The sequence below is a fragment of the Pseudorca crassidens genome, chromosome 11 (genome assembly GCF_039906515.1).
Source record: "Pseudorca crassidens isolate mPseCra1 chromosome 11, mPseCra1.hap1, whole genome shotgun sequence".
NCBI classification, from domain to species: domain Eukaryota; kingdom Metazoa; phylum Chordata; class Mammalia; order Artiodactyla; family Delphinidae; genus Pseudorca; species Pseudorca crassidens.
The window spans coordinates 101,958,041-101,971,695 of NC_090306.1; the positions used below are offsets into that span (position 1 = coordinate 101,958,041).

General features: G+C 39.1%; 1 protein-coding gene across 2 annotated transcripts in view; it reads right to left on the reverse strand.

Moving 5' to 3' along the window:
• The window catches only part of SMC1B (structural maintenance of chromosomes 1B), an 86,252-nt gene that overhangs the window by 47,908 nt on the left and 24,689 nt on the right, over positions 1-13,655 (reverse strand). For both annotated transcript variants that reach the window (XM_067698362.1, XM_067698361.1), the window contains exons 5-8: positions 13,142-13,380; positions 11,186-11,444; positions 10,107-10,247; positions 382-464 (exon numbers count right to left, since the gene is read on the reverse strand). In XM_067698362.1, the coding sequence (XP_067554463.1) occupies positions 382-464; positions 10,107-10,247; positions 11,186-11,444; positions 13,142-13,380 (722 nt within the window). The remainder of the gene's footprint in view (positions 1-381; positions 465-10,106; positions 10,248-11,185; positions 11,445-13,141; positions 13,381-13,655) is intronic.

Below are 13,655 nucleotides of genomic sequence, written 5' to 3' on the forward strand. Positions count from 1 at the left end.
TTTCTGGATTCTGAAAAAGAAAGGATAGGTCACTATAACCAGAGAAATCATCATAAGCTTAATGGTAAGTAAATGCCAATTAAAAAGAAATTCTTCGTGGTAGAATACTTAGGTGGTGCTAGCTTTCATGACATACATTTATTATAAAATATCGATACCAAAAGAGAGTTTTAAGTTTCACCACTGTTAAACATTTATATTTTCAGAACTTAAACCTTAGTGGTCAAGGATAATTTTTAATTATCTACAATGAAATAAAAAAACAATGGAGGACAAAGACATTATGATACAGTGGAAGTATTCATCTGATGACTATACTACAAATATCGAGACCCCTGAGATACAAGAAAGCTGCAAGGAATTTGTTTTTACTATACTTACATGCATGTTTTTATATACTCCTCCAACTTCTCTATTCGCTTTTTATGATCTTCTATTTGTTCTTTTATTTGTTTTAGATTTCCCTAAAATAGGAAATGAAATCTGAAATCAATTACAGCAAATCCAAACAAAATTGATTACTTTTCACTATATGCCCAGAACTTACTATAACAGCATACATTGTTCTAAATTTGAAATATATATAACCACATGAAAATTCTTATAAGAGCACATTTTAACTTTGAAAAGGCAATATGGTACAGAGCTTTGAGGTTTCAAGGCTCAGGGTTCAAATCCTGGCTCCATCATTTATGTCCTGGCTGGAGATACCTGATCTCCAGCAAGTTTACTTTGGTAACTTCAAACCCCAGGGAGATTATTTTCAAATATCTATATACAGTTCTTATCTCTCTCTCAAACTAACTCATTCAATAAATATTTATTCACTGCCTACCATGTGCTAGGAACTACAGATATAATAATGAACAAGACAGAGTCCCTGCTCTCAAGGACTAAGGTTTGGTGGGAGAAACAGACAAATAAGTAATTCCAACAGAGTGGCTCAGTACTATAATTGTATAGGAATCTCTGAGGCAGCTATAGGCTTGTGGAAGGAGGGCTTCATGCTCCACATTCACCTTATCACCAAGTCCAAGGATTGTGGTCGTCTCCAATTTGTTTCTCACCTTTAACATTCTCCCTGTCTCATGCATCCTGCACATGATAGCAAGATTAATCTGTCTTACTCCATTACTAAGTGATCTAAAACCAGGAGTGTACAAAAGTAAAAAACACAATTCTTTTTCAGTATACAACAGCAAAAAAGAGAAGAAATACCAGTTTTCAAGTGGTAAAGGATAAAATATACCATGAAGTTAATGATCTCATTTTACTCATTTATCACAGAAATTCACCGAACAAACATCTACTATGCTAGGTGCCAACAGCTATAAAAATGATTAAGATACAATTCCTTTTCTCCAGGGACTCCCACATTTTGAAATTAGAGTCCCCATATTGAAATTCTGTTATCTCACTTAAGAATTCCATTCAGGCTTCCCTGGTGGTCCAGTGGTTAAGAATCCGCTTGCCAATGCAGGGGACAAGGGTTCAAGCCCTGGTCTGGGAATATCCCACATGCCGCGGAGCAACTAAGCCCATGTGCCACAACTACTGAGCCTGCATGCCTAGAGCCCGTGCTCCACAACAAGAGAAGCCACCGCAATAAGAAGCCTGTGCACCGCAGTGAAGAGTTGCCCCCACTCACTGCAACTAGGGAAAGCCTGCGTGCAGCAATGAAGACCCAATGCAGCCAAAAATAAATAAATAAAATAAATAAAATTTAAAAAGAAGAATTCCATTCAAAGAGACAGGAACAAGATTAGCTAACATCAAGGACCAAGTTTAGTCAACTGGAAACACCTGCCTCTGCCTTTACTCTGGCCAGTCCCAGGGCTTGTGTCAGGGCCTGGATGCTCCGTTGGACACGTCATGGGGGATAATCAGACTGCCTTGACACCAGGCATTCTGGATTCAAGATGCCAGCTGATCACGCCAGTTGTCTAGAAAAACCAACCCCTGCCCAGCCCCTAGTGATCTTGGATCTGTGGAAAGTTATAGCCCTTTCCACCTGGGAACCACCAGTCCTGTGGGAAACCAAGTATGAGTACAGAGTTTTTCATCTCTTTCCACCCTGATATGTTATTTCTTCTGTCAGTGTTTTTCTATTCAAAAGACAACAGAGATTCAATCAACACTTACCGACATCTACCAAGTACATGGGACTTACAATAGGACACTATTACGAATCCTGCCTTTAAAAAGCTTCCAGCCTAATAGAGCTATACCATTAACTGTACTTTTCCTCCAATCTGATAAAAGCCCTTAGACAGAAACAGATTAAGAACAATGGGTGATTAGATGAGGAAGAAACTATTTTTCAGGTTTTTTTTTTGGTGGGGTGGGTAGAAAAGGCAAACCAGGGAAGACTTTGTGGTGTGGGTAACTATTGAATTGAACATGTAATGATGAGTAGGTTTTTCAAAAATTAGCATGCACAGAGGCAAAAATGTGCAATGAGAAATCAGTGTATAATTTTATAATGTGATACAAATTATACCAGTGTTTTAAAAGTAATTACTGATATGTTATACATTTTTCTCCTTCCACAAAATGTCCTCTCTTCTACTCATACGATTATCAATATATAAGTATATTATCATATACTACCCTTCATATTTGTTTGTATTTTCATCTGCTAACTCACAAAGAGACTACAATGAGAGGCATACAGTGTAGGATTAAGAAGGTTCATTCTGGAGACAAAGTGTTTAGAATCAAATCCCAGTTCCTCCACTTACTAGTTCAGTCAAGTTAACTATCTCGTGCCTTGATTCCTTCATTTTTAAAATTCATTAATCCAACAAATACTTATTATCTGCTCTAGATCAGGAACTATTCTAGGTGCTTGAGATGTACCAGCGAACAAAACAAACATCCCTGCTCTTGTGCAGTTTACATTCTAGAGAGGGACAGTAGACAAACAATATGCAAATTAAACAGTATGTTAGGAGATAAACACTGGGAAAAACAGAGCTAGGGTAAGGGGAGCAGAAGTGCACTGGGGACTACAATTTTAAATAGGGTAGTCAGGGTAGTAGGTCTCATTGAGAAGGCAACATTTGAGCAAAGACTTACAGGACATGAGAGTGTTAAAAATTAAAAAATGTAGGGAAAGCATGTTCCAAGCAGAGGAATAGCCAGTGCAAAGGCCCTAAGGCAGAAACATGTCTGATACGTTCCAGGAGGCCATTACAGCTAGACCACAGAGAACAAGAGCGAGAACAGAAAAACAGGAGGTTTGAGAGGTAAATTGGGGTGGAAGGGGCAAGCAGATCATGTAAGTCTATGTAGGGCACTCAAGGACTTTGACTTAAACTTTATGTGCAAGGGGAAGTCACTAGAGGACTTCAAAAAGAGCAAGTTTCATGATCTGATTTAGATATTAAAAGCATCACTCTGGCTGCTGTGCTGAGACTATTATGAAGGAGACACAAGAGAGAAAACTTTCAGGCTACTACACTGATCTAAACAAAAAACAAAAAGATGGTGGCTTGGACCATGGTGGTAGCAATAGAAATGGAGAGAAGTGGTAAGATTTTTGGTATACTTTGAAGGTGGAGCCAACACAATTTCCTAAAAGAGTAAAAGATGGACTCCAAGATTTTTGACCTCATCAACCAGTAAGACTGACTTGTCATCATCAGAGATTGGAAAGACTATGTTTGGGGTGCATTTGGGTGTGAGCAGAAGTTCAGTTTGGGACTTAAGTTTAAGATATCTATTCAATACCCAGAATGAAGATGATGAGGAAGCAGCTGGATATATGAGGTTGTGAGCTAGAAATACAAACTTGGGAGTCATCAACAGATGGTATTTAAAGCTATAAGAATACAGAGGGTATGGCCAAGGTGGAGGAGTAGGAAAACCCTGAATTCACCTCCTTCCATGAGCATACCAAAATTACAACTACTTATAGAGTAACTATGAGAAAAACCTGAAGACTATCAGAAATGATTTGCCACAAAAAAAGATATAAAGAAGGAACCACGAGACAGGTGAGCAGGGCACAGACATGGTACAGTCAGGACCAATACCACCGGGTTGGGGACTCATTAACAGAAGAAATATGACGATCGTAGAGGTTCTCCCCAAAGAGCAAGGGGTCAGAGCCCCACATCGGGCTCCCCAGCCCGGGGGTTCTGCACCAGGAAGGTGAGCCCCCAGAACGTCTGGCTTTGAAAATGAGCAGGGTTTACATACCAGAGAGCCAGAGGACTGTGGGAAACAGAGACTCTCTACTCTTAAAGGGTGCATGCAAAATCTCATATGCTCTAAGTCCCAGCACAGAGGCAGTAGTTTGAAAGCAGCCTGGGTCAGATCCACTTGCTGATCTTGGAGAACCTCCTGGAGAGGCAGAAGGCAACTGGGATTCTTCCTGGGGACACAGATGCTAGTGGCAGCCATCTGGGGGAGCTCATTCTATTGTGATGACACCAGTGCTGGCAAGCACTGTTTTGGAATCCTCCCTCTGGCCTAAAACTGCCCACCAGCAGGCCTGCACTGGTCATGTGGGGTCCAGGCCCCACCCACCAGCGGTCAGCAGCAGCCCTGGGCCCTCCCAAGCTGTGCAGCCAGCCATGCAGGACCTGGCCTCACCTATCAGTGGGCCAGTAGCAGCTCTGTGCCCTTTAGGCCGCACAGCCAACCACATGGAAGCCTATCTCACCCTCCAGCAGCCGCAACCACTGCACAAAGTAGGGCCTTGCAGCCAACAGGGCCAGGGGCCTGCCCCACCTACAGCATGCCCAAGTAGTTACCTCCCTGCCAACAGAAGGGTGCATTTCTATGTTTTAGGTAGGTTGTTTTTACTTCCTAATCTTAGAGAAGTAGCCTTACGTAGGAGATGTCCTGTGGGGCCCAGCAGCACACAGGGGGCACCAGAGGGGAGTGTGCTGCTGGGCCCCACAGGACATCTCCTACGTAAGGCTACTTCTCTAAGATTAGGAAGTAAAAACAACCTACCTAAAACATAGAAATATACACAGAGAATTAGGTAAAATGAGAGGACAGGGGAGTATGCTCCAAATAAAGGATTAAGACAAAACCTCAGGGGACTTCCCTGGTGGCGCAATGGTTAAGACTCTGCGCTCCCAATGCAGGGGGCCCGGGTTCGATCCCTGGTCAGGAAACTAGATCCCACATGCATGCCGCAACTAAGAGTTCACATGCCATAACTAAGGAGCCTGCCTGCCGCAACTAAGGAGTCTGCCTGCTGCAACAAAGGAGCCCACGTGCCGCAACTAAGGAGCTGGCGAGCTGCAACTAAGGAGCCCTCAAGACACAACTAAGGAGCCCATGTGCTGCAACTAAGGAGCCCACATTCTGCAACTAAGGAGACTGCAAGCAGCAACTAAGACCCAGCACAACCAAATAAATAAATAAATATTTTTTTTATAGAAAGACAAAACCTCAGAAAAAGAACTAAAGGAAATAAAGAGGAGCAATCCACCCCATAAAGATTCTCCAAGGTAATGATCGTAAAGATGCTCACCAAAATAGGCAGAAGAATGGGCAAACACAATGAGAATTTCAACAAAGAGTTAGCAAGTATAACAAAGAACCAAACAGATTAAGAATACAATAACTGAAATAAAAAGTTCACTAGGGGACTTCCCTAGTGGTGCAGTGGTTAAAAATCCGCCTGCCAATGCAGGGGCCACGGATTTGATCCCTGGTCCGGGAAGATCCCAGGTCTGGGAAGATCCCAAATACTGCAGAGCAACGAAGGCCATGCGCCACAACTACTGAAGCCCACGTGCCCTAGAGCCCATGTGCTGCAACTACTGAGCCCGTGTGCTGTAACTACTGAAGCCCATGTGCCTAGAGAAGCCACTGCAACGAGAAGCCCACACACTGCAATGAAGAGTAGCCCCTGCTCACTGCAACTAGAGAAAGCCCATGTGCAGTAATGAAGACCCAATGCAGCCAAAAATAAATTAAAAAAAAAAAGTTCACTAGACGGAATCAACAGAAGATTAGATGAAACAGAGAAATAGATCAGCAATCTGGAAGACAGAGTACTGGAAACTGCCCAAGCAGAACAGAAAAAAGAATTTTAAAAAATGAGCATAGTTTAACAGACCCCTGGGACAATATCAAGTGTACTAACATTAGCATTACAGGGGTCCCAGAAGGAGAAGAGAGAGAAAAAGGGGCAGAGAACTTATTTGAAGAAATAATAGCTTAAAACTTCCCTAACCTGGGGAAACAAACAAACATCCAGGTCCAGGAAACACAGAGAGTCCTAAATAAGATGAACCCAAAGAGATCCATACCAAGACACTTTATAATTAAAATGGCAAAAATTAAAGATAAAGAGAGATTCTTAAAAGCAGCAAAAGAAAAGCAACTAGTTATGTATAAGGAAACTCCCATAAGACTATGAGCTGACTTTCCAGCAGAAACTTTGCAGACCAGATGGGAGTAGCACAATATACTCTAAGTGATGAAAGGGAAAAACCTACAACCAAAACTCTACCAGGCAAGGCCATCATGCAAATTTGAAAGAGTGAGAATGAGTTTTACAGACAAGCAAGCAAAAGCTAAGAGCTCAGCACCACTGAACTGGCTTTATAAGAAATGTTAAAGGGACTTTTCAAAATGGAAAAGAAAAGGATACAACTAGAAATCTGAAAATTATGGAAAGAAAAATCTCACTGGTAAAGGCAAACCTACAGTAAAGGTAGTAGATAAACCACTTATAAAGCTAGTAGGAAGGTTAAAAGACAAAAGCAGTAAAACCATCTGTAACCACAATAAGTAGTTAAAGGATATACAAAACAAAAAGATGTAAAATATGATGTCAAAAGCATTAAACTTGGGACTTCCCTGGTGGCGCAGCGGTTAAGAATCTGCCTGCCAATGCAGGGGACACAGGTTCGAGCCCTAGTCTGGGAAGATCCCACATGCCACAGAGCAACTAAGCCTGTGCGCCACAACTACTGAGCCTGTGCTCTACAGTCCACGAGCCACAACTACTAAAGTCCACGTGCCTAGAGCCTGTGCTCTGCAACAAGAGAAGCCACCGCAGTCAGAAGCCTGTACAAAGCAATGAAGAGCAGCCCCCGCTCACCACAACTAGAGAAAGCCCACGCGCAGCAATGAAGACCTGACGCAGCCATAAATAAATAAATAAATTTATTTATTTAAAAACAAAAAAACACATTAAACTTGGGCTTCCCTGGTGGCGCAGTGGTTGAGAGTCCGCCTGCCGATGCAGGAGACATGGGTTCGTGCCCCGGTCTGGGAAGATCCCACATGCCGTGGAGAGGCTGGGCCCGTGAGCCATGACCGCTGAGCCTGCACGTCTGGAGCCTGTGCTCCGCAACAGGAGAGGCCACAACAGTGAGAGGCCCGCATACCGTAAAAAAAAAAAAAAAAAAAAATTAAACTTAAAGAGGGAGTAAAAATGTGAGGTTGTTAGAATGCAATGGAACTTAAGATATCAAAATAATCATATGTATATATGAATCATATATATTATGTGTTACATATGACATAACATGTTCATATATTATATATGAACCTCACGGTAACCACAAACCAAAAGCCTATGACAGATACACACAAAAAAAGAGGAAAGGAATCCAAATATAACACTAAAAATAGTCATGAAATCACAAGGGAAGAGGACAAAAGATGAAAGGAATAAAAGATAATTACAAAGTGACCCAAAAACAATGAACAAAATGGCAATGAGTACATACCTATCAGTAATTACTTTAAATGTAAATGGACTAAATGCTCCAATCAAAAGACATGGAGTTACTGAATGAATTTTTAAAAAATGTATACGCTGCCTACAGGAGACTCACTTCAGATCTAGCGACACACACAGACTGAAAGTGAGGGGATGGAATAAGGTACTCCATGCAAATGGAAACAAAAAGAAAGCTGAGGTGGCAATACTTATATCAGATAAAACAGTCTTTAAAACAATGATGGGCATTATTATATAATGATAAAGGGATCAAACCAACAAGAAGATATAACAATTTTAAGTATATATGTGCCCAACATAGGAGCACCTAAATACATAAAGCAAATATTAACAGAGACATAAAGGGAGAAATTGACAGATACACAAAAACAGGAGGAGACTTCAACACTCCAGTTACATCAATGGACAATTCATCCAGACAGAAAATCAATAAGGAAACACTGGCCTTAAACAGCACATTATATCAGATGAAATTAATAGATATATATATGACATTTCATGCCCAAACAGCAAAATAAACATTCTTTTCAAGTGCACTTAGAACATTCCCCAGGATAGATTGGATGCTAGGCCACAAAGCAAGTCGCAATACATTTAAGAAAACTAAAATCATATCAAGAATCTTTTCTAACCACAACAGAGACTAGAAATCAACTACAAGGAAAAAACTGCCCAAAACACAAATATGTGGAGACTAAACAATTACTACTAAACAACCAATGGATTGATGAAGAAATCGAAGAAGAAATTAGCAAAAACACCAAGACAAATGAAAATACAATGATCCAAAATCTACGGAATGCAGCAAAAGCAGTTCTAAGAGGGAAGTTTATAGTGACCTAAACTGAGGTAGCAGCTTTGAATGGGAGAAGATGTTTGCAATCAATATATATGATAAGGGGTTAACATCCAAAACATAGAAAGAACTCATACAACTCCACATAAAAAAAAAAGACCTGGACTTCCCTGGTGGCGTAGTGATTAAGAATCTGCCTGACAATGCAGGCGACACAGGTTCGCTCCCTGGTCCGGGAAGATCCCACGTGCTGTGGAGCAACTAAACCCATGTGCCACAACTACTGAGCCTGCACTCTAGAGCCCACAAGCCACAACTACTGAGCCCACATGCCACAACTACTGAAGCCCGCACCCCTAGAGCCCGTGCTCCGCAACGAGAAGCCACTGCAGTGAGAAGCCCGTGCACCGCAATGAAGAGTAGCCTCCGCTTGCTGCAACTAGAGAAAGCCTGCACGCAGCAAAGACCCAATGCAGCCAAAAATAATAAAATAAAATAAGTTTATAAAAAAAGAAAGACCTAATTAAAAAATGGGCAGGGTATCTGAATAGACATTTTTCCAAGGAAGACATATAGACAGCCAGCAGGCACATGAAAAGATGCTCAACATCACTAGTCAGCAGGAAATGCAAGTCAAAACCACAATGAGGTATCACCTCACCCCTGTCAGAATGGCTATTACAAAGAAAACAATAACAAGTGCTGGCAAGGATGTGGAGAAAAGTGAACTCTCTTACTGCTGGTGGGAATGTAAATTGGTGCAGCCACTATGGAAAACCTTATGGAGATTTCTCACAAAATTAAAAATTGAACTACCTTATGATCCAGCAATACCACTCCTGAATACTTATGCAAAGAAAACAAATACAATAATTAAAAAAGATATATGCACTCCCATGTTCACTGCAGTACTTTTTACAATAGCCAAGATATGGAAGCAACCTAAGTATCCATCAATAGACGAATGGATAAAGATGTGGTATATTATATATACAGTGGAATGTTACTCAGCCATAAAAAATGACATACCTATCCTCATTGTTCAAATTAAGAAATCAAAGTTCAGAGAAGTGAAATGATTTATTTATACCAGCACAGGTCAGTGACAGGACAAGACTGGATGGAAGCCAGGTCTGCCTTACTCTAAGGCAGAACACTGTAATGCTGTCTTGGTAGTTACCTCTCATGTAGACTATTAAGCTCCTCTTGGGCTATGTCCTTAATGTTTCCAAATGACTTTTCACCTACATTATGATACTTGTTTTTTTCCTTTATCCCTCCTCCTAACCTCACTGGACTAACCTACATGTAAGAATAGACAATATCATCTGCCCACACCTATCATTATACAGGTGCACATAAAATGCTTACTGACTATATGAATGAAGACACTGTCTGTTTATATCTTAGACCATGAAAGAGCACCTAAATGATACAATACTAAGCAGTCTAACAGGTAATCCAGAAAATTTAATTAATTCCTTATATCTGATGTAAATTCATTTATATACTGAAAAACCAATACAAAAAAGGGAATAAAATTTCATGAAAAATAATTCTAAGTCATTACTGCCCAAACCAAGGTACCTGAGCTTCCCCATGCCTCCTCTTTTCAAATGCCAGTCTTTCTTCATCAGCCTTTTGTTCCCAGTGCAGCTTTTCCAATTGTTGGGTCATTATAGCCACTTTCTTTCTTACTTGTTCCTTAAGTTCTTTGTATTGATCCAGCTGTATAAAGAGCATTTAAACATTGCTAACTCACTTAAAGAAGCATGAGAGGAAATTCTTTATATGCTATCCTTCACTAGCTGATAATTAAACTTATCAAAATTATGTTTTATATAAATTAGGCCATAATTAGCCATTTTCTCTGGCTAAGATAGCATGAACGTAAAATGAACGTCTTCTTATTTAAAACTGTTTAGATAGATCAATAAGGTATTCAAAACCAACTCTATAAGGTCTCTGTAAGAAATTCTTAAAAGAGAAAGAGCATTAAAACTCATTAAAATTCTTAAAAAAGTTCAGAGAAAATTGTGTATTTTTCTATTTATACAGTCACAATTATTTTAGTATATATATTGTGATATAAGGTTATTATAAAATTAATGAAAGAGATAAATGACAAATTTAGTTGAGGGAATATTTGAAAACTCAATTATAAATTTTTGGATATCTACTATTGACTTATAATTAAATCTTATGTACTAAATGGATATTAATCACTTAACATTTTAAATAATCTTAAGGAATCAATTTCCCTTTTGTCAATTAAGTGATCATGTTTCTTCACAGCCATATATTATCTGACTTTTAAGTTTTTACAATATTCATGAGGAAAAAAATGATTACCTTAAAAACATAAGAATATAATTTAATTACCTTTTATTACAAAATGATACCATGTAACCTTGGTTGAAGTATTTCCTATGACTTTAATTAACTCATAAATGTTATAATGTCGTCTAATTTTATGAAGGAAAAATAGCCTACTGTAAAGATTAGATTCTACAATAGGCTGAAAAATTTAAATCCTCATTAATTTAAATTCTGAGGAAAATCTCCTAAAATATCAGAAAGAGAGGTCATCCTTTAATTTTTTTCTAATTAAAAGGAAAAGCTGAAACAATAGAAACAAATGATTTCCCATATGTCAACTTTTTCACCTGACTGGCTTCTAGTTCAATGTCTCGCCCTTTACGTAAAATTTCTTCCTCAATCTGCTTTTCAAAACTTCTCCATGCACCATCTAAATCAACCAGCTCTGTCTCTAAGGCCTTTATGTCATCTTCCTGTTTAGAACATTGTTTTTCACTGTCCTTTATTGATTTCTTAGCCACATCTAACTTCTTGAGGTGGTGAGAAGTGTTTTCTTTAGCTTTAATGTATTGAGGCCTCTTCTGATTTAAAAGTGCTTCAAGAGATCTAAAAAGAAAAATAAAGTTTGCTTTAAAGGAAATTTAATTTTATAGTATATAAAGGGAAGAAGTTCTTTTGATCAAATTATACATTTAAAAAGAAACGATAAAAATTGACTTTCAGAGACTATAAGCGGATCAGTGGTTACCAGATGGCGGGGGAGAACCAAATAGGTGAAGCATAGGGGAATTATTTTTTTTAAATACATTTATTTATTTACTTATTTTTTGGCTACATTGGGTCTTCATTGCTGTGCTCGGGCTTCCTCTAGTTGCGCGAGTGGAGGCTACTCTTGCAGTGTGCAGGCTTCTAATTGCGGTGGCCTCTCTTTGTTGTAGAGCATAGGCTCTAGGCACGCGGGCTCCAGCAGTTGTGGCTCGTGGGCTCTAGAGCACAGGCTCAGTAGTTGTGGCTCACAGGCTTACTTGCTCCGCAGCATGTGGGACCTTCCTGGATCAGGGCTCGAACCTGTGTCCCCTGCGTTGGCAGGCGATTCTTAACCACTGCGCCACCAGGGAAGTCCCAGGGGAATTTTTTAAGAGTGATAAACTACTCTGTATGATACTGTAGTGGTGGACATATGACATCATGCATTTGTGAAAACTTACAGAAATTTACAGCACCAGGAGTGAATCTTAATGTATCAAATTAAAAAAAAAATCATTTAGGAGGCCGAGGGGTCCTAGACAGAATGTAGAATGTGACAAAAGAATCTAACTGTATTACAAATGTATGAAACAACCTTATTGAAGAGGGTGGGGGGAAACGTGCTAACCTAAGTAACTCTGGAAATGAGTAGAGGCCACAAAACTAAAAGCAAAAGGGATTGTACATAAGCCTTGTACTCTAGTTGATAAAGTTGCTTCCCACAAGGATATGGGTTAATAATTCTTATATTGCCATACACGATTACTGGAATTGAACAATTAAGCAAATGGATGGGAGACTGTGGAACCCAGATTTCTTACTGTTGGAATAGGTGGTTACAGATAAGCAAGAAAAGGTCAACATCAATAATGATATGGGACTTCTCTGGTGGTCCAGTGGTTAAGACTCTGCACTCCCAATGCAGGGGCATGCGTTTGATCCCTGATTGGGGAACTAAGATCCTATATGCCGCGTGGTGCAGCCAAAACAAACAAACAAAAATAATAATGATGTCATGCTGATACTATGATATCTTAGATAGATGACATGTCATATAACATATATGATATATATTTTTTAAGTTTTGGTATAGCCACTTTATTTATTTATTGTCCACATCATGCAGCTTGTGGGATTTTAGTTCCCTGACCAGGGATCGAACGGGGCCCTCAGCAGTGAGAGTGCAGTCGTAACCACTGGACCACCAGGGAATTCCTCATATATGATATTTGACATCCCTGATATAATATGATGATAACGGCATTTTACCTCTGTGGTCTTCTTCCCCCAAACCCATAAACGCTAATTATGAGAAAACTAACAGACAAATCCTAATTGAGATACTAAAAATATAAGATGTTATAAGTGAGAGAAATTGAGTGTGGGGAATATGGGAACTCTCTGTACTATCTTTAGAATTTTTTCTGTATATCTAAAAGTATTTCAAAGTAAAAAAGTTTACTTAAAAGATCAACTTTCAAAGTGTCACTTATATTTTTATATTTTCTATCAATCTACATAAAATCCAACTGTTAATAACTATTTTGAAAACTCACTTTAATTCTTTTTCTGTTTGTTGCAGTTGTCTGCTTAACATTCCATGTTCCTTCTTCTTGGCTTTAACTGTGTTTTCATGACTAGAAAGAGACTCTTTTGTGACACTCAAATCCTTATTCACACGCTCTAACTCACTGTTTAGAAAAGAAATTTTTTTCTCATTGTGATACAGTTGGAAAAGCTGCAGTTGTATCTTGCTTTTTTTCAGTTCTTCAAGGAGACTCTGGTAACGTTCTGCCTATAAAACAGTACAATTCAACAACAGTTAAAAGGGAGTATATTTTACATTGACCTTTCATAAACTCAACTAGAGTGCCAACAAATGATCGCTAATGAATTTTTATTTTCATCATTAACAAATGTCATTCTTGCCAAAAGTACCATTATTTGGAGAAGGCTTCTGCATATGCTTCTACAATAAACCAGTAAAGGACTTTATTTATTTTCTAAAATTTCTTTTTTTCTTTATTTTTGGCTGAGTTGGGTCTTTGTTGTGGTGCACGGGCTTCTCAT